The following is a 22,503-nucleotide window of genomic DNA, read 5'->3' on the forward strand; positions in this document are numbered from 1 at the left end:
GCAGCTTCTGCGGGTGGCTCTACGGCTGCGGATAAACCCGATAAAGCCGCAGCGCTTTATTCAATCTAAATGGCGGGCCCCTCGGAGCCCCCGTGTTCAACGCACCGGCACTCCATCAATCACTGATAATGGGCCCCGGCCATTTCTCTCCCATGTTTGCCTTATTGCATCGGATTCTAACGAGACATCGCTGCTAATCAGCCCACTGGATGAAGGAGGCGGATGGATTTGTTTCTGTGTGATCATTTCAATGAAACATAGTCCTGCATGCCTACATGACTCTAGGGGCCCCGAGCTGCAATTACACATATAATCACAATTGAATTTCAGCCGAGGCTCCATTATCCATCCTGCCAACCAAACTGGAATTAAGTGCAGATGAAGTGAAAGTCTTTAGCTTTCTGCTGCAGATATCTAATGCTTGGAAGAATCATCATCTTCGGCTCCTAGTGCACGGAGTCATGGACCAGCGGATGACACGGATAAATCTGGGGATCTGTTAAGAGAATTATCATATATTAGCCTTTATTATAAGCACGCAGCTCGCATAAGCTCTTTGGGATTGATTCTGATTGGCCGTCAGTGATTTTACAGTTCATTGATTCGCAAAAATAAAACAACTGGTGATTCCAACAGTGTCATTAAATAAATATCAGGCAATCAATGGGACGGCACATCTGATCAAAATAATGGGTTCACAACATACTGCATACTGATTATCAGAAACAAGTGTATGTCAGCTTACTCTACTAACCCTAAACCAACCCTAACAGTCTACAGTGAGAGTCAGTGGACATGGAGTTGCAAATGAATGAGAATTAGTTGACGTGTAGTTACGTGTTTGCTTCACATTTAAGCATTCAAGCATTTTCCAACACACTGTATCTGTTGACAGACATTTACAGAATTGTGGATGCATTCTGCCAAAATAAAATCTTCAGGCTTTTAACATTTTAAAATGGAAGAAGTCAAGACGTAAATATTGCTGACTTGTAGCGTATATAAAGTATATAAAGTTTTGGGGGTTTTTTTATAATTGTGAAATATAATTTTTTTTCTACTGTAGTTTGCAACATTATTATATACGCCTTCATTTTTTTAATTACAGTTAAAAACTAATAAGAATTCGAAGACTCTGCAAACTGGTTTCAGTAGCTGCAGTGTGAGATATATATATATATACCTGCGTATCTCTTGGCCGTTAACCAACATCATGGAGCCATGAAATGCTTTTAAATTATAGAAATATTAACACAGTAAATATTAAAGTGTGGGTATCCCTGCCTGAGAGGGTCACTGTAAAATCAATGCAGCATTGTTCTGGGCTTTCACTCTTCCTGCAATAAAACTGTTGTGTTCTGCAAGCAAAGCTCTGTTAATGCACCCATCCACAGAGCACCAGGGCTTGCCGAATGGTCAGATGAGTATGAAAGCCTTCACAATCACCAGGATTCAACCTGAGGGAGGTTTTGGGCCAAAGTGATGGTGTTATCCATCAACTCAAGCTGATTTGATGGGGCATGTTGGCGTTTCCTTGAAATCTTTGCCCGTTCGCATCTTTAATAAGTCGCACCGACTGCAGGGCCATCAGAGAAGAAGAATTAGAGGACACTTCTCACGCAGAGCAAAGCGCTCACATCTGATTTCCATTCACTGTCTGTTTGTGCTGGCGTGTGGAGTCAAACCACACCATTGAGAGGAGAGTTCATTTGAAGTGATTTGTTAAATTGGTTGTTGTTATTGTGAAATTGCTAGATAGAAACAGAGGGTTGTTGGACTGCAGCCTGCTGACCACATCCTGTCCACTCAAACGATCACATTATCCACTGGAATCTGGATTAAACGCGGCAAACTGTACAATTTGCTGCTCTTAATGACTGTGATTACCCTCCCCTCTCCTTTCACTTGAAAGTTGAAACTCATAGAAGGTAATGTTATGAGGGACTCAATTTTGCATGACTCCTCTCATCAGCGAGTGAAACAGCAATAAAGGCAAATTGCTCCTGGGAGACACGAACGCTTTAGAATAAATTACGTGCGGGAACAGAGGTGTAATTAATTTACAGGCTGTATTGATAGTCCCCCTTCACCGCTCACTATATGTCTTCATCTCGGCTAACGTCTTCATTATTTGGAGGGCAGGAGAGAAGCGAGTCAACACACTAAATGAATTGCCATAAGACTTGTACACAAACTGTTTCCAGCGAGTAAGGATTTCTCTCAGGCTTTTAATTAGCACGCTGAAAAATTATTTGATAAGTATGTGCTTAAGATGTGCAAACTGGGAGAAGTGTACATATGCAGAGAGACGTTAAAGCATAAAAGACTCCTTAATCGTATATTAAATGGTCTGTTTATGACTTATTGCTAATATTGCATTGTGATTTATTTCTTATTACAGCTAAAACCGATGAAGCGCTGAAAGCGAAGGAGAGCGTGAAAGAAGAAAAGACAGAGGAAGGTGAGCCTGACTACGATTTTTAACAAAAGAAATGCATGGAAGCCCGCTTTCACCTAGGAATTAAAAAAAAACGAATAAAAATGCTAAACACGCAATTCAGGGTTTTTCCTTGTTTTCTATTGACCGTTCTGAGAAAAGAAATCTGAGAATTGTGAGATAGGAACTCTTTTTTTAGGTCTTTGTGGAAAGACTTGAAGGGAATGGTTCCCTCACAAATTCCATTTTTGCATGTTTCTGCTGTGGAGGAAACGAAGTGCCATAATGAAATTATACACATTCTCATTGTGTATATGTCTGATCATACTTACCACTGTTTTTTGGCAGAATCCAGTCAATCGTGGATTTTGCAAAACGTCCGATGTCTATTGATTAAAATTACTAATACAGTATTGCGAGACCGCAGTGAATGTGAACACGTCTGCAAATCAACATATTAGAATGATTTCTGAAGGATCATGTGTAGAGTTGGGTATCGTTGGGGTTTTTCTGATACCGGTGACAAATCGATCATTTTAAAATGGTTCCGGTGCCTAAACAATACTTAATAACAAATAAACAAGTACAGTTTTCTCAAAAAAGGGCAGATTAGCCATTAGCACTAAAAACACACAATGTCTCCAGAGGGCCATGTATCTAGAGAATGAACTAAACTGTAAGCAGAAGCCTGTGGAACATATTTCCTGTGACAAAAGTTACATCAGATCATAAAAAGCGTCTGGTATTGTGGAGTAAAAAGGATATAATGATCAACAAGTTTAAAAATGTGAATAGCTTAGACATTTTCATTGAATCATGTTTATCTTAGCTAGTTAACAGAAGACTTCTTCTGCCGTCAGAGCAAGTCTAATTGTTCCTGGGATGCTCTTATGTCCCAAGTTTAAGTCGGAGTGTGAAAACAAAACACACACTCGCAATACTACAAAGATTTGTTGAGTTTGTCGTTCAGGCATGGCACAGAAATCCACGTTCTGATTCGGTGCCCAACCCTGGTCATGTGACACTGAAGACTGCAGTAATGATGCAATCAGTCACAGTCTAACAGATATTCACACAGAAAACATCCGTTTTAAATTGTAATAATATTTTAGATGATTACTGTTTTCACTATATTTTAATTAAATGAATGCAGCCTTGGTGAGCAGAAGAAACCTAATAGATTGATTTAAAAATCATGATGTTTCCAGACTTTTGACAAGTACAGTATATGTTCCATACAACCCAAGCTATTGAAATGTGTGTGTGTGCGTGTGTGTGTTTTTGTCTATTTTGTCTTGTTTTCAATGAGGACATTTCTGCATGATATTGGCATCACTCTGAAAATGTATTGATCTGAAGTAATAATTATAGAGAGGTGTGCTGTTAATGTTGCTTACATGGCCATCAGTTCATTAGAACTTGAAAATGAGCGTATGGTTTTATAAATTCAGTTAATCCCCAGCATTATTCCCTCATTATTCCCTTTTAACACCACCTCACCAATGTAGAAAAATAGTTACAGACACTCTTAGTCCTCCTGATCTAGTGACCGGTGTTGGGCAAGATAATTAGTTACAGTTACTAGTTACTTCTCACAAATAGTAACTGAGTTACATTATTATAAAAGTAACTAATTACCAGTAAACGTAACTATTCCGTTACTTTTTAAAAAAGAACATTTAAATATGTCAAATAACCTCCATGTCCCCAATATTAAATATGTTAAATAAATGAAATCAAATAAATAGATTTAATTATTATTATAAAACATTGTACACTAACCTACACTATTTTTATGTTTAATATGAGACACCAATGAAATTCAATATTATTATAAAGTCAACACTCTATGAACCTTGGCAATAAAATCATCATAGTATTTTTTTATAGCATTATAATATTACTTTGTTTATAATGTAGCATTGTAAGATGACAGAACTTCGTAATTAGACCATGACTAAGACATATTTGTCATATTGGACAATTATTGCACTAGGATTAATGAGCTGCTGGGTTCATGAATATTAATCACTTTGTCTGCGTCCTCTCAAAGTGATTTGCTGAAATCAAAACAGAGGCGACAATAGGTGAGCACCAGCCAATGAAGATTGTCGTTAGCGCATTAGCTCCGCCCACTTCCAGAGAAACCAATGGAGCTTATTTTGACAATAATCTCTTTCTTTCCGTGAGTCTTCACACTAGTTTACGGTGTGTTGAATACTGTGCATCCATTCAGATGAACTGAAAAATAAAACTTATAGGCCTAATTATATTCGCCTATAATAATTTATAGTAATGTCGTTTTTTAATGTCAGTAACGGTAACGTGCTGTACCGAGGGAAACGGTAATTCGTTTGATTACTTGTTATTGGAAAAAATAACGCCATTATTCCCATCACTGGAAGTCCCTCAGAAACCTCACTACAATCCAGCTGAAGTGTGCAAACGAGCAAAATCAGACTGAGATTTGTGACTAAAATATAGGAGCAGTACCCTATAAATCTCGTTCTTATCATTTTACTGAGGATTTCACACAACACACTTACTAATGGATCCCATCTACCATCTATCAAACAACAAAAAAGATTCTGGTGTTTAGTAGGACTGTGATTTTCAGTTTGGATTGAGAAGCTACCCCCTAAACAAAAGTCATCAGGCAAAACATTCATTGAGAAAATAGTACAAAAAAGTAGCTTTAGAAAGAAATCTTTTGATTTAACTAAATATTTCTTAAACAGTAACTTTTAAGGCTACAATGTGGCCATAAAATAGTTTTCAGAAGCTGCATTTGAAGTGGCATTTCTTTAGAGACACCATGAATGCATTCACACTGGACTGACTTTTTAATTTAAATTAATATTGAAATACAAAATATAAAAAAAAACCTAAATCTGCCGGTATGTGGCGGTAAGTCACTGCCTTAATAAGAGGTAAATCATTCAATCAATCAATCAATCTATTCAAACAGCTGATTCATTCAGAACCAAAGAAAGTGACTCTTTATGAATGAGTCACTGAATCATTGACTCACTTCATTTGTTAATGTTCATCCAGTAATGAAACACAGCTCTTTGTTTTCTGCAGTATGAGCAGGTTTTAATCTAACTTGAACTATGTTTTCGAAATTTGAAACGAGAACAGAATGGTCTGGCTTTAGATTTGTGAAGCTATACTTCAGAAAACAAACGGTAGACGGGCTGATGAGCACAAATGTACTCTCCGCCAGCAGGCGGCTTCAGTTTCCACCGTAAACAAAAACACCGTACCCATAACACTGAGGCGAGACAAAACGAAATATCATCGAAACTATTCGAAGGACAGGCAGTTCACCTCAGTTTTATCCTGATTCATTTAACACATGATTCGAGTCTTGACTCATGACAAAGAAAGTGACTCTCATTTAGTAACGAGATGCTGCTGTGTGTTGTTCCCACCCTGTTTATTGAATTGTTGTATCAATATCACATGAGAATAGTGATATGTGACATGGTTAAACTATAGAAATATAAGACAAAAACTCGTCTTTCATTTTAGTCCATATAACATTATTCTCCCAGACTGCATCACAAGTGTAACGTGTTATGTTCAACATAGTTCAAGAGGCCCATTAAATGTTTTCATAGTTAAATTGACGGCTCTCTGTTTGATGACAGCTGTATTTTGTTCAACTAAATTAATATTGTTTAGTTATCTTGTACAGTATTTTTTCTTTTCTTTGATTCAGATCAGTGCTGAATGTCTTTCAGTCGGTCGCTGCCTTGCACTTCGGTCTGTAACGGTTCTCTCTGACGCAGACCTGCATTCTGTCCGTATTCATGCAGATCATATATTTTAATGAGCCGTTTAACAGCGTTTAACCCGTATCATTAGAGCAGCTTGCTCTTTCACCGTGGAAAAGCGGAAGACTTTTTCTTAATTATGCTGTGTCGTGCGGGTCACCTTTACAGGTGTGTACCTCTCTGTGTGTGACCGTATTAGAAAATGATACCGCCATTAAACATTTAGATGGAATTCAACGCCCCTACACACACACACACACACACGCACACACTGCCCCCTGTATCCATTAATTTCTAATCTCAATATAACAAGCCGTGTTGTCATTCACAAGAGGTGCTGAACAAGCCCGTGTGTGCATGAGAGAAAATCACACAGTCAATAGGACAGAAGACGATCAATGGCCAACACGGGCCTGCGCTTAATCAGATATATTTGCTGAATTTGATTGAATCTCCTCTGTAAACTTAATTAGAGCCTTGATTTATTAAGGAACGTCTGGTCAGTGGTGCGTGAACGTGATAATTATTGCGTGGAATGGTTTGTTCATTAGGCTTTCCCATTTGTCAAGATTTAAATGACGTGAATTTTGGTGTATAGCACAACGATAAGCGCACATTCGAGAAAAAAAAAGGATCGCTTCTTAATATTTCTATTTTTGTCATTGCGGTGCCAGATTGACACACAGCTGTCTCACGCTTTGCTGTGTCAGATATAGATGGGTAAATCTAGAGGAAGGTAATCTCTTTAGAAATCAGAATGATTTGACCTGTGAGCTCAACAGTAGTATCTCCTGAAAGACTGTTGTTAAATATTTAGCGCTCTCCCGTCATGAATACAAATGCTGTGTAAATGAGGGTCTACAGGCGGTTGACCCTGGGACTGGAGCCTGCTGAGCGGGGCTCACGGCGGCCTAAATCATTTAATTGTCGTGACTTCAGCTCCTATTTAAAGGATCAGCTGGTGAACGACACTCTTCCCTGTCTCTTTTCTACATGGCGTTTGAGAACGACTCGGGTAGTCCACGGGGGAAACGCCGCATCGTATTATCTCTTGATCGATTCAGCAAACCAAGACCGAATTGGAGATTTTTGTTTTGCGCACCTTTTTTTTTTTACACAATGATTGCTTATGAAGGTTAGCACGTTACAGACCAGTGAGAAGAGTTCATAAATAGCTCTAGTATCTCATTAAGCTGGTCTTAGGCCGTGTCACGTTTAGCTGGTTTATCTGACAAAAATATTTTTGCGATTTGCTGAAGAACTCATAGGGAGCATAGTGTCTGCTTACAGGACAAGAGCATTCACTCATCTGATTCTTTTGATTCACTCATCTGATTCTTTTGGAAATGCAAAACATAAATGTGTGCTGGACGTGTGCGTTCACATACACTCTGTGATGATAAAAACCCACTACCAATGAGACATTTTAACCAAAGCATGTTTTGGCTTTCAAGACCTTAAAGAATCAAATCAATTTGTGGAAAATCCCCTTTAAGACATTCTTACTAGCTATTAGTTTGCAAACCAGCTCTTAGTCGAAATGCGAAGTACAACAGAAACAGGCTGAAAAATAAGACCTCTAAACCTCTAAAGGCCGAAGGTTAAAAGAGATATATTATTTTGACCTCATCTCGCAGGTGGAAGTCATCTTTGCAAGCCCAGTGTAACTGTAATATTTGAAGTGAAATGTGTCTGCGTATCTTTCTCTCATTTAAAGCAGCCATTCTCTATACTCCAGTGATTAGTTATGCCTGGCTTATAAGCAGTGAATCAGTATTGTAGACCCAGGGGAAATAAAATTGGCAGAAAATCAGAGTGAGAAGATTTAATTATCACTCTGAGACCTTTTCTGTCGACCGGCCCACTGAACCCAAAAAACCTAATCCGCCCGGACATCAGCGTCCTCCTTATAATTTGTTTCCCATGCAATCATATGCCAAGCAATTACTGTTTTATTGATTTTTTATCACTGCAAATTTAAAGTTGTTTTTTTTTTTGGTCTCTCTCTCTTTGATCAGCCTTGTTGGCTGATCCCTTCCTCCTTTTCTCTCGTGAGTTTAACCTAAAGAAAAAATCCAATCGTTTCTTCACCTGTATTGATGCTGAACGTTTAGGCATAATATGGCGGTGTCTGCAGCTGGAATATTTCTCCAAATGCCTCACATCCAGCTCACAAACAACTGTACGTGTCCGGTCAAAGTTGGATTCAAAGTCCTTCAAAGTTTCTGCACTGGATATTTAATGATAAGAAAACTTTGTGGACACTTTAATTGTATATATTTGTATATATGTTAAAAAGGAATGCTATGCAAACATAATATATTTTTGAATCATTATTTGGTCTTGCAGCAGGGAAGATAGACGTCTATTAATTAGCATTACCCCACAGTCCGTTTCATTGGGCTCTTTACTTCACTAATATCTACCAGTCATCATAAATATGATTGTCATTTACCATAAATAATACCACAATTGGGCATTATTAGCTTTTAGCACCTTCATCCCCGCTCACGTTTAAGCTCTGGCTCTTGGTTTATCTCGACTGGATGAGCCGTTCACTCGAGAACCGATGCATTCGAATCTACTTGATTCACGAGTGAATCGTTCGGTGCATTTTATGAGTCATGATCGTTCATCATCTCTTCAGTTTAAAATAATGAAGAACGATATGTTCTTTTTGAAATGTAGTGGAGTAAAAATTACAATATTATTTTCTGGAGTAAAAGTAAAAGGTCTCCCAGGGTAAGAAATACTTAATGCTACTTAATAATACTTGACTTACTGTGTTTGTTTGTTTGATTGTTCACACTTATTTTAATTTCTATGTTTGAGTAAAGGGTTCATATATGTAGTTAGAAGTGTGCTGGAGGTTTGACAGCTGTTTGTGTGTGTTGTGTTGAACATGTTCTCTTGGGAGGCTGGTGTTTTAGTGCAGGGAACTTTTTTCAGCGGCGAACCCCCCGGGGCATTTAACATTCTTCTGAGTAGCCCACTTAGACCGCAGTCACACACATTAAGGGACCGTAGTTTCCACCTTACATTGAAGCAAAATAGCAAAATGAAGTGACACTTGTAAAATTAAAACTAAAATGGCCAGCAGTTGAAGGTAAATGAGTGAGGCGTCATGTCATTCATTCATTCATTCATTCATTCAGTAAAGAGGCTGTAGTTATGAATTATTAATCACTGACTCTCCAAATCATTCAAAGCTGTAGATTCACGAAAAACACTGCTGTTGCTAGGCGACGCACAACAGTTCTGTTGCAGATTTCGTTGAACTGTTAATATTTTGTTGTAAAATATGACACAAAAAACGTACATACAAATCAGTGCCACAATTGCAATCGTTTGGATATTCAGTGAAAATTGCGTTCTTGCCGATATTTTGAACATGAAAATCAATAAATCGTGGAGGGTATCGTCAAAGGTTTCTTAAATCGATCTCAATCTACAGTCTGCTCTTTATGCTACTAACTGATGCAAAAGATGAGGTCATTTCAAGTCATCATTTACGGCACTGGAAGCGGCATTTTGCTTGTAAGAAATACATGATTAGTTTTAATGTTACTTTGAATTAAATGACTGCCAAAACTCAGCATTTTGTTCATGTTACCCCCATTTGAAGACCACCTTTTTTAGGGTATTGAGCATGAGGGTGGCCCAGCCAAACCACACACACACACACACACACACACACACACACTGTGTGGCCTCTCAGAGTGACTTTATTAAGCGGTGCTCATGAAGAGACTGTTAGATTGTCATATGCTGATATGTGAGAAGGTGTGTTGGCGTGTGTAATGTGAGAAAGTGTGTATGTGTTTATGTTGTGGGAAAGGGAGGAAATCCTCGGGGTGGAGTGTTGAGCGTTGCATGTGTGTGGTTGGGTCATTTGCACCTCATCAAGTCAGGACCGGTGGTCTCAGACACACACCGGGAACAGAGCCTCACTGATTGGGTGCCTGACGGGTCACTCTGTGGTCGATCGGTCCACCAATTGTCAGAGCTCCATCAATCAGTGTGACCAGAGAGCTGCACTCAGAAAGCCTATCATATGCTCTTATTATTATACACAGTATGTGTCGTTGCTGTATCTGTTGCAGACTTACTTCTACGGTAAAATATTGCATTAGCTGCTCTGTTTACATGTAAACACTATTGGTTCAGGACTCGGAGACGCATTCATTCACGTGTGTAGTGAGTTACAAATATACATTAATGCAATTGATTTATCTATTTATCTATTTATCTAAAATCTAATTTAGGAGACTTTCAAATAGGCTAAAATGTTAAATATCTATAATTACGAACAATAAATAAACACATTAATATTATAATGTATACATGACATGCTGGCCTTCTTTCATACTCAGTAAAAATATGGCATAAACACTTAATGTGTAGGTATGTTTGCAGAATGTTTTGTGCAGGCAATATAACAATATAATGAAATCAATCGGATGCGCTGGCGTGTTTTGTTCAAATCTCACAAACAATGAAGTCAGACTTTCTTATTTGCTCTCAATAAAGCGGAGTGCAGGGTTTTAAATACTCTGAGGTTATTTGCCCCAGACAGAGGTCACCGGGGCACTGTTCTTAATTAGCCAAATGAGTCTGCCCGCATTGTGGCAGTGACCTTCTCTGCAGTCAATTACGTGAAAACCAGCGTCTGACTTCCACTACAGCGCTGAGAAAGACTGCTGATCACACATATCTGTGAATCTGATGTGTTTGTCTGAGAATAAATGCAGCGGCGAGGCTTCGCTCTCATGAATGGAGAGGCTCTTAGTCTGCGTTTAAGTCTGATTACATCATTTGCGTTTTAAAGGCTAACTCCAATTACGTAATTAGCTGGTTGGGTGTTTCCTTAATTATCGAGATGTTTGACAGAGCCGCTGACCAGCAAAACCTGAGCATCCCGCCGTTGATGTTGCCTTGGCGTCTCTCTCAGAGCTCTGCTTCGTCGTTACGGCTCTTATTTGTGTTACGGCCCAGTTCTGACATCATGACGGGAACCTCGCAGATGATGTTTCCCATTTGCATCGACAAGAGCTGTAAATTATTTACACCAGTGAATGATTTTGCTGTAAATCATGGATCGGTCAGTTTGAGCAGTAACTAATGTTAACGCGCGGTATGCCATGAGGCAGCTTCCATCTGGGATTGTTTTCCTGTGCACTTTTACAGGTTTCTGCACAGTCCAGCGCGATACGATACGGACTGATGCGATGTGCGTTGTGTTCGTCTTGATCTTTCGGAGCATGCAACTGTAGTCTGATTGACAAGCGCGTTTGATGTCTGTTAGTCTGGCTTAAACTGGTGTTTACGTGACATTTCCACTTGATAAATTATTGCATTTGTCTGCATCAAATCAAACTTGCAAAGTGCATGTAAACCGGTGCTTCTCAACCTTTAAGGGCCCCGATGTTCACAACATTATTCACAGGCACCGGGACTTTTCTAGTTGTTTGTGATTTACTGGAGGAGGACTTTGGCAAATAGTTTTTACTCGCATTTTCTACCCTTGAAAACATTTTAGAGCTTGACAGAACTATAAGAAAATGTAAATAAGGAATTGGCATTTGGACACCATACTTGGCCATCGCTTCACTTGAAGAAGCGTACAAGATTTACTGATCTTTTATGTCATAAAGTCAGATGCACTTCACCATTTTACTGATACTGATATTTAGATCCCTTAACCCTATTTAAATAAACTATTTAAAAGTGAACCATTTGTGTCACGGATGGAGTTTTTGGTTCCTTTGACACAATCAGTATTACTGTACTATATAAATAATGGACTTGACTTGATAGAATATGTAAAGAATAGGCACAAATCTGTAGGAAAATGACATTTTAGCAACAATGCAGCATTAAAAGAACCTAACCTTCTTAAAAAAATATGTAGAAAATCCTTTATTCATTTAAAATGTAAAATGTGGATGTGCACAGTATTTAATGTGACGTACAGAACAACATTTAAAAGGGTGGTTGATTCTGATTAGTTTTACTATATCGCATTTTACTGTCTACAATAATCGCTGGAAATGTATTCATTCTGTGGTTTTACGTTGCTTTTTTTGGTGTATGATGGCGTAATTATTAGTATAAGCCTTACTGAGAACACCTTGTGTGTTCCACGGCAAGCGAAAAATATTAATTTTAAAGTTTTAAAGTTTAGAACAACAAAATGTTGTCATTTCATATCAAGTAAATGAGTAAACTATTTAATACATGTGAAAATAATGACAACTGAATGCAGTATAATCAAATCATTAATGCCATGATTTCAGGCTTAATAAAGATTCATGCACACTTTCACAAAAGTACTGTATTCGTAAATGGGTCACATTTAAGATGCAGTCAGTAATTATCGTGTAAGTAGATGTATGTTTGGTAGATCACGAGATGAGATGACATTGAGACCTCAGACATATACAGACCTCATATCCAGGAGCTCCTTGACAGAGAACCCTGAGAGAAGAAGATGAGATGTTTTCAGATTTATGGACCAGTTAATCAGTCAGTCACTGCGACGAAGACGGGAGGATAGACAGGCGTAATGAGCCAATCAGACGAGCTCTGAGCGTATGCCAAACAATCAGTGCTTTACATTTTATCATCACATATTGATCATATATTCGTCCGAGTTATTCTGTGAGATTCACTGCAGTATGCAGCATTGGAAAGCATTGGATAACACTTGATTATATGCTGCAAAATTATATTATTTTAGTTTTTTTTTCTGAAGAACAAAAAAATCATCCAATTTATCATCCCAACATTACTTTTTTTTTTAAATAAACATGCAATTTTAGGCCTATGGGATAAATGTTTTATTTATTTCTCAAATTTAGTTTCTAAGTTCCATTTTTGATTTATGCATCCAAAGCTGGCCACATTCATTGACTGCAGAAATCTAGGACCCTGTTTTACAAGGACCCTCTAAATGCTCTGCTAGATAATGCCGATTTAATGTACTCTTTGTATTAGGCAACAAACATCAAATATATCTCCGACAGCGGCTGTAATTCTTGCCGGAAGCTTCAGCCATCAATGATATTGATAAAACCTCCACAAACCAATAATGCTGCATATGCCTGATGACTTCACCCGCGTTCTGCAGGAAAAATAACAGTTTTTTTTTCTGCGTTTGTGTTACGGCGGTCTGCTGTGTTTAGTTGGGAGCAGGTTCTGGCTGATCGGAGCTCCATCTATGAGAGCGACCGTTCCTGAGGAGATCCTCTCTCCTAAAGCTAGATTCCAGAGCGATCTTCTCTCTTCCTCGCTCTCCGTCTCTCACATGCTGCTATGGACCCTCAGGGACATCGGCTAACATCAGCTCAGGATGGAGCAACTTGTAGATGACCCATATCAGATTGCTGGAGAAGCTTTTTATTTGGCCCGTTTGACCGAACATGTATCGGGTGCGTGTTACGAGATGCCGGCCCCGATCGCAAACTCTCTTTGTTCACCGAGATCTCATTTGTCAAGGCGGAGAGCCGAGAGGGTATTAGTTAGTTAGCAAATATTGACATGCCACTTTGGTCGGGTAACTATCAATTGAAATCAATGCTCCTAATAGCTGCTCATTACGCACTTGATGCATTTTCAGCGTTCGCATCAGCTTTGCATGTCAATGCAGTCCAAAACTATTCCTCGACCGGCAGCCCCACGTGTGTTTCGCTAGCCTTGCTAACTGATCTACACAGAATCAGATTAGCGCTCGTGATTAGATTCACTCGCATTTTGAAATACTCATAATAATCAAACTTTTTTTTTATCACATACACTCTCAATAGCAATAAGTCATACACAGTTTATTTAGTATCCCTAATTATTTTCGTGACACGAGGAGAACCAACTATTTATTTTTTAGCAAGCGTTTTATTTTGATTCAAATGAATTTTTTTCCAGTAAACTCACAAACCCCCTGCAGTTCCTTCACGAAGCCCAGTCTGGGAAACCTTGACATAATTTACTGCTAAATTCACTTTGTTGTTAATAACAACAAATAGAATATATTTTCGGTAACACTTTAGAATAGCTAACACTTGCTAAATATTAACCGCGACTTTTCCCTCAATAAATTCTTAATTATTAATAGTTAGCGCGGTAGTTGTTCAGTTTAGGTATTGGGATTATGCATGTAGAATAAGGTCATGCAGAATAAAGCATTAATAAATGGCTCATATTTTATTAATATGCACGTTACCATATTTTCTGTGCGTTTCGATACCAATATGGCACAATCTTATCCTGTTTAAACCGATGTGATTTAAAGTGATCAAAAATTAGTAGTAATGGACTACATCTTCCCAGCTCCCAGAGTCTTTTGGGTGGTGTTTTGTAGCTTGAACGAGGCGACTCTTAAATGTCTAGAGTGCATTGAAAAGAATTAAAGTCACTTTTTGCAGTCGCACGTTTAATTAAGTTAAAGCAGTGACCTTTCATCTAGGCCTCTGTTTGCGATGGAAATCACAAAGACCCCGCGTCTTCTCATCACGCACAAAGTGGAGCGGCGCTCGTCGGGAGAGGATCTTTATTTAGACACCAGATCTTCCTAGATAAATAAAGACAGTGTTAATGGAAGAGGGGCGAGTCGGATGCGTGTCAGGGGTTTGCCCAGATAAATCATTAGATGGAAGGTTATTGGAAATGCAGGGAGATAAAAGACTGAAGAAGCCAGTAATTGCCTTAAAGATCAGACTACAAAGCATTAGCCCGGCTTTTACAAGGCCAGTCGGCAACAAAAGAGTCGTAATTTATGAGCTCAGCGTAAAAGAATAGCATAATTGCATTAAAAATTAATGCTAATGAGGTCTAAAATGGGGAAGGTGGTTATTATGAAAGTTTGTATTCATCTTCTTTGGCCTGAATGATGGCTAGTGGCTTGATTAATGGCTTAATTTCTATCAATTAGCCGGGCCGAAAATAAATAAATAACTCTATCCACAGAGACGGGGCTAAATTGAGGATTGAATTACATATCTTAGGCCGATGCTGAGATGGAGGCCGGATTCCCAGTGGTTTACCATAGAGTAGGTCCTTGTGTGTTTAACATTTGGTTCGTGAATGAACGTAGAGCATTTGTTATATAGAGCCTCGAGTTGATTTACAGTAATTAAAAAACATTAATTAGAATAAGCTAGGATGACCAAAAAAACATTTTTTTTTTTTTTTTTTTTTTTTTTTTTTTTTTTTTTTGCAATTATTTTAATTAATCAGTTAATGTACTTGTTTTTATTTTATTTGTATTTATTTATTTATTTATGTTTTTTGGTTGTTTTTTTTTTTGTTGTTTTTTTATTTTTATACAAATACCCTCCACTTATGTATGATTTCAAGGCACGGAAAATTTTTATAATCAATTTATATATTGTAATTATAGCAAGCCATAAGATATTTTCTCCGGTAAAAACTAGGGTTTAAAAAAGTACTGAAAAAAGTGAATGATGGGGGCCTTGGAGTCAAAAAGGCTGAGAAGCAGTGAGGTGGATGATTTCTAACAAACACGTAAACACAGCTGTGCCAGCGCGCGTGAGAGGTTTTTCCATCTATTGTAGTGTAGTTTTCTCTCTCACACACACACACACACACACACACACACACACTCGTCTCAACGGACGTTTCATTCTCAATCAGTGCAGTGCCATCATTAGGTCTTGTTTTGCTTGCTCATGACATTCAAAAGCACCTTTGAATCCTGGCTGTTTGAGACCGACCACCTGATGATGGGCAGTTACTGCTTTAATTATTCCATCAGTGATGAGAGCCGGTGTAATTTTGCTCATGGAAGTAAGGCATTCAATTATGGGAATTAATCAGGCACGGCGAGTCTCGCTCACTTTGGGCGCCGGACCTTGAGTTGATGAACATCGCCCTCTGGTGGTTTCCTCTCGTCCTGCCTGCTGAAGAGATCTTTTAGTGTGACTTTAACCACCGCCAAGTGAAGAGAAACCGCTATCAAGAGAGAGCGTTAAGAGCATTTGATCTGATGTTTGTTTTTGCGCGCATTAATCTCCTGGTTTCTTATCGGTTTATTCACATCAAATCTACATTCGTTCATTTTTAACAATAAAGGAGTCCGTTTAGTGCCTAAGGATGACAGGGAAAGAGAAAACATGCTTCAGATGAGCAGAATCCGTCTCATCATATCTCTCTCTGTCTCTCTCTTTCTGTCTGTCTGTGGTTAAGACCGCTATAAGGCTCGTGTAATGCGGCGACAATGGACTCTAAATTAATTTTGTGGATAATGTGTCAATATTAAATGTCAACTTTGACCTGGCCTTGTGCTGATCGTGTCTGGCAGAGATGTCTCTCCGACAGCGCTATCGATTTTCTGCTATCTCCCCGGCACGGGCCCCTCTCTCAAAGTCCATTATTTTTGATTTTCCTATGAAATACATATCTTTCCTCACTGACATCTGACAAACAGCATATGGAAGTCATTTTATCTACCAATAATGTGTTTGTCAAAAAGTATGAGGCATTAATGGAATTCCGGGCCAAGGATAGGTTGTCACTGATATATCTGGGTGGGCTTGTGTGTTTGCGTCTGTGTATCAGTCATTAAGATGTACACACACACACACACACACACACAGGAGGAGTAATAAGTGTGTGATTGAGAGCCAGTGGACTGCTGTCATCTTAAGGACGCTCTGTAGACTCCTGGAGGATATTGCGCCTCCGTTTTGCCTCAAGTATGTGTATTTTTGAGAAGGCAAGCTGTTATCGGTGTGTATGGACACACGCCTGACATTGTTTGAGCTCGTTTTATTACAGGTTTGCTTCTCGGAGCATCACATCGTGAGACGTTTGCGTTTGATGGTGTGCGTCGCAGTCGCAAATCAGTGTTTATACGCATGTTACTTAGATATTCGTTAGAATGAGTCTCGTTTTCAGTCGTTCGCTAGGAAAGAATGACAGAGTTTTGCTCATAAGCCGTGTAAACGGTCGAAATCTGTGTGTGTGTGTGTGTGTGTGAGAGAGAGAGAGAGTGTGTTTCTGCTAACAGAGAGAAAACCAGAGCAAATATTCATTTATTCATTAAACGAGCAGAGCGAGAAGATGTGTTGTGACAGTTGCTCCCTGGCAGTTAATGGATTAAATTAATTCCTCTCATTAGCGCAGGGATCTGTGTGTGTGTGTGTGTGTGTGTGTGTGTGTGTGTTGCTTCGTGCCTAATAGTGTTTGTTTCTGAGCATTTTCATGCATATGTGTGGAGAGAGATTAAATTGTGGGTGAATTTGAGTATCAGTAATACATTGTGTTTTATGTTTTAGGACGTCTTCATTTAGCGCAGTCACACAAACAAGAGCGCTGATGTTGTGAATAACAGCACAGCCGTGGCTGGAGGTAATCACAGCTTGTAGTTCAATAAACAAGAAGTAACAAATATTATTTGGAGTAACAAATGTTAGACACAGCATTACAGGTTAGCCTGTTTATTTATGAAAATAGTACTGAGCGATATCACATTAGGTCTTGTGCAGAGTGAGGAAATATGCATATGAAGTAAACAGAAGATGATTATAAATGCATCGCAGAGCTGTTTTAAAACCTATATATGACTGGATTGATTATGGATTTCTAAACAGGTTTTGATGGTTCTAATAACTAGAAGTAACTACATGTCTGCTAACTATCAGTGATCACTGACGCTGTAAAGGTTTTATTGTCCATATTATATGCTCAACGACGGACAGCCAGTAGCGTGAATAACAAATCAACACAAAATATATTATTTGATGCATTTATCATGTAAAGATGCAGGGAATGTTAATCATGAACATATGTATCTGCAGAAACTGATTTGAATACAATATGCAACGAATATCACAATAAGGCTTTAAAACTCAATATTTATATCTGGTATAACAACATAAATGTTTCAAAAGTGGTTGTGAAGCGTGTCTGTGCTTTCTGATGTCTTCTCGTTGACCAGCATCCATTTCAGAAGAACTTCTCTTGAAGAACACCTACAGACTAGATAGCACACATTGTTGATTTTTACGCATCAACTGCTATTTTACCAAAAAAATTGCCAAATTTCTTTGGTTATTTTGAGTGATGCCAACAAGTTCATTTTTCCCCACCATTGATTCATACGTCTTATTCTTATGTCTTAATAAAAATCAAAAACTGAAATGAAAAAGCCAAATGCTAAAGCTTTCAGGCTACATCCGCTAACCGTAGTGCAGACTATTTATCTGTTCTGCCTTGTTTTCTGACTTTCACGTGAAGGCCACTTAACACAACAGAGGCCGGTCGACAAGCCTTTCTGTTCTCTCTCTCTTTCTGGTACTGTGTAGTGTGTATTCTTGCTGTTGTTTCGCTGGAGACAGGCTGAAGAGAAGTGTAATGGGATCGGGACACAACCAGCGTCCCAGGAGCACAGCTGCTTTAATGTGGCTCATGCACTTCAGACTCAACAGTATCCAGTAGATTGACGCTGTTACTCGCTAAGAGATGAATCAATCAGCATGATGTTTCTCTGTTTCTGTGGTTGTGACCGTCTGACCTGCCCCGCTGACCTCTCGCCTGTCCACTCACCGCTCTGTTTTTTGTTCCTCCAGAAGAGATGTCTCTCGCCGAGCAGGTGAGGAGGATAAAGGATATCGAGGCCATTGAGAGCGACTCCTTTGTTCCTCAGGCTTTCAAATCATCTCGGGATGGCACCAAGGTACATCTCTGCCTCTCTATTCTCTTTGCCTTCCTTCCCTCACATATATATTCTTTTATTTGATTTCTTTTCGCGGAGTAACTTTCCGTTTGTCTGCAAATGAAATGATTGCCATTATATCTGGTTTGGTCTGCGGCACCTGTCCGCTTCAGCTCGGGCTCCTGAAAAGCGTCCGGCCTTCGGTGGGCCGTCGCTCTCTCCAGAGAGCATTACTGAAGAGCATTCACATTCACCGCTCAAATCAGATTACTAACAAATGCTCACAGATCTCTGTGGTCTGAGACAAAAGGTGACAGTTGAAATGAGTCCGTATGATAGATTGCAGAAGAAGGACCGGGAGGCTGATCTCAGGGAACTGACGCTAGACCAGCACTTAACATCACTACGTTTATTTCTGAACGATGCATGAACAGCTCTATAGATGGAGCAGAAAAAGCATACACAGAAGACATTCTTTGGGCAAACATGAATGCATAGATTCGTGCTTGTTTGATTTTTCTTTCAGTCATTTCCATTCCATGCACACTCTTAAAGAAAGCCATGGAAGAATCTTTTTTTGTCTAAATGGTTGCATAAAGAACCTTGAAGAACCTTTCAGTTTCAGAAAAGGTTATCTGTGTTGAAAGAAGGTTCTTCAGATTACAAAAAAGTAAAAAGAGGTGGTTCTTTAAAGAGCCTTTGACTGCTTGGTTCTTCGTGGAACCAAAAATGCTTCGCTGTGAAGAGCCTTTTAAACACCTTTATTTGTTAGAATGTAATCGGATGAAAGCGCTCACTTAACCGAAAGACCTATAAAGGAGCACTGTTATGATTATACTGCCATCAGTCGCTTGTATTTAGAATTGCCCTCGACATCTCACTTTACATGGACAGTCACCTTGAAGTCGTCTACAGATAAGTGTTTGCTCAACTTTGCTGTGCTACAGGAATGAGTCATTATCAGGTGCTGACCTTCAGCCTTTTCAGCTGCACCCTCTAATGTCAGCTAAATGGGTCCATCAAATTATCTCTTGAGATAAAATAGTTCACTGAAATCACTTCCTTCCGGTCCAAAATGAGCTTTATTTCAATCTGAAACGAGGTGCAAAGATCACCCAATGTCTGCTACTTGCTAACGTCACGCAGATCAAAAACAGCAGCGAAAAGTCTGTTTAAATCAAAGACATAGTTCAGCTTTAAATAAAAGTTCCTGTCGTTACAAATGTGTTTCTTTCTTCTGCGGGATACAAAAGAAGATATTTTGAGGAATGGTGGTAAGCAAATGGTGAATATATCTTCCTTTATGTCACACAGAAAAAAAGAAAGTTTTTTGGGGGGTTTTTGGGTGAGCTATCCCTAACCAAACATCCTACACGAGCTAATCACAGTGTTCAGCATCGCAATACAGACAGGTGTGTTTCATTAAAGTCTGCAGGACACTCGAGCTGGAGCTTAATCACTTATTACTTATAAAGAAGAATGACCCTCGAGGATAAGATGAAGAATACAGAAAAGGAATGAGGCTTTTCTCTTTAATTAAAAAGCTCGTCATGCACAGTGGGATGTGGATGTTACGAATAAGGTGAATGTCTGGAAAGGTAGAAATAGCGATTTCTTAAGAGTTAAATAACTTTTTATTTGTAGGTGACTGGCGTTTCAGAGATCAAGAAAGAGGCAGAGACTATAAAAGAAGAAGTTGCCCTTTTGCCCACCTCCATCATGTACAATGACAGCAACGCCCTGGCTCACCCTAACGTAAGAGTTTTTGTGTATATCTACCTACTTGAACCAGATTTTGGAGACTTGTACCCAAATGTTATATCTGAGTTATTTTGGACCAAACCTCGTCTTGGAGACATCTCCATTTGTCGAAAAGAGGTAACAATTTATGCATATTACATATTCCGTGGTAGCCCATACTTAACTAATAAATAGCTAGGAGTTATATAGGCAAAACTTGTCGATAATGGTTAATAGTGAGAACTGGTTCCCAAACTAAAGCATCGATCAAACTTTTAAGGTCTTAGTATTAAAGTATTCTCTCTTTTAACAAACCATTAATTACAACTTTTGCCATCAAATAAACATAATTCAATATTGGGCAGGATTAGAGATGTAGAATATGCGCTTTATAAGAACTTTTGAATGGCTAATATGTAAATAATAGTCATGCTAACAAGCAACTAGTTAACAGTGAGAATCCTTCCCTATACTAAAGTGTTACTAAAGTATTTTTAATGGCAAAATTGTTGAATGTTCCTGTCCGGTTAGGAGGTTACAGCATTTCTAATTAGCTGTATATGAAGGAATAGAGGTCTATTGAATGTCCCTAGATAACAAAGTATGGTCCTTTTCTGATACTTTGGGGCCAAAGTTTCAATCAGCATGAGGAAAAGAGTTTGTAAATCAAACCAAATTGGAAAGTCCTCATGAAACACAAGGTAATCTCTCCACCTCGTGAACCATCTAATTCTTTCTAAGAAAAATAGTACACGTTATTCCCAAAATACATCTAATAAGACTCCGGCGTCGCGGGCCCAGCTTCCCAAAGTTACAGCGAAGCCTCCCGATCGATAATTGTCCCCTCCCAAGACTTACTTCCCCCACCCGTGTAAAAATTGCCTGTTTCTGAAGCCACACTTCTTGACAACCCACTCAGGGCCCTTCTTATGCACCCTCAGTAATATTGGCAGACAGAATTTCCTACGAAAGCGCGCTCCATCTCTCTCGCTCGGCAAACTGGGTTATGTGTGACTGATGCAGATGAGCTCGACAGGCTGATCTATTGCAGCAATATGCCCAAGGCGAGAGAGCCCTGATCACCAGTAATGATTCAATCATTTAGCCACCACCACTTACTGTATCTACTGTAATTTCAAACTCGTTAGCCGCGCTTCGCTAGGTGCGTTAGGAGTCGGAGGAGGCTCGTCGTCGTGTCGCGGAATCGCCTACGAGAGGGAAAAGCGGGCGACATGCACCCTCAGTCTATTAGCGCGACATGTGCACGTGTTTCCCAGGCAAACAGAGCCCGGGCGAACGCTACGGGCGGACCCTAACCCGATGTAAATGACACGCTTATAATGCTCGCACGCGGCGGGATGGAAGCGATCAGTCTTTCCAAAGCCTAGATTTGATTTGGTGCCTCTCGTGTTTTTTGGATGAAGGAAATGAGTGATGAGTGTTGGAGAAGAATCCGGAACTTCCAAACTTAAGGAACTCATAAGCACAACTAATGTGGGAATCACTCAAATTCTCCCTTTACGCTGACATCCGAATCAACCGCGCGTATTACCCTGTCTGATGTGTTTATGATGCAATACCATTTACACTTGCTCCAAATCTAATCGCGCCTGTGATTGTCCTATATTAAGCCAACCCAGACAATTAGAGAGCGGGCTTGGAATCCATTAGAAACCAATAGGAAAGATTTGTTTCAGAAGGGTTACTTGCGTTTCAGATCTATAACGTGGGGCCGTTAGTAGACCTCGTCCGAGCCCGGGCGTCCTCGAGTGGAGTAAACGAGGAGGGAATGTGAAATGGCGCACATGCAGACAGTCACAGATTTCCCGCTGTGGGCGCAGATCGTCTGATCTCAATAACAGCTCTGTAGGAGGACT

At 39.3% G+C, this 22,503-nt stretch overlaps 1 protein-coding gene across 1 annotated transcript in view; it reads left to right on the top strand.

The window, feature by feature from the left end:
- rsrc1 (arginine/serine-rich coiled-coil 1) overlaps positions 1 to 22,503 on the top strand; it is a 110,043-nt gene that overhangs the window by 85,662 nt on the left and 1,878 nt on the right. The window contains exons 7-9 of the mRNA XM_043258477.1: positions 2,402 to 2,461; positions 18,801 to 18,907; positions 20,531 to 20,641. Of these exons, the coding sequence (XP_043114412.1) occupies positions 2,402 to 2,461; positions 18,801 to 18,907; positions 20,531 to 20,641 (278 nt within the window). The remainder of the gene's footprint in view (positions 1 to 2,401; positions 2,462 to 18,800; positions 18,908 to 20,530; positions 20,642 to 22,503) is intronic.

Source organism: Puntigrus tetrazona, chromosome 15 (assembly GCF_018831695.1).
Source record: "Puntigrus tetrazona isolate hp1 chromosome 15, ASM1883169v1, whole genome shotgun sequence".
Classification (NCBI taxonomy): Eukaryota; Metazoa; Chordata; class Actinopteri; order Cypriniformes; family Cyprinidae; genus Puntigrus; species Puntigrus tetrazona.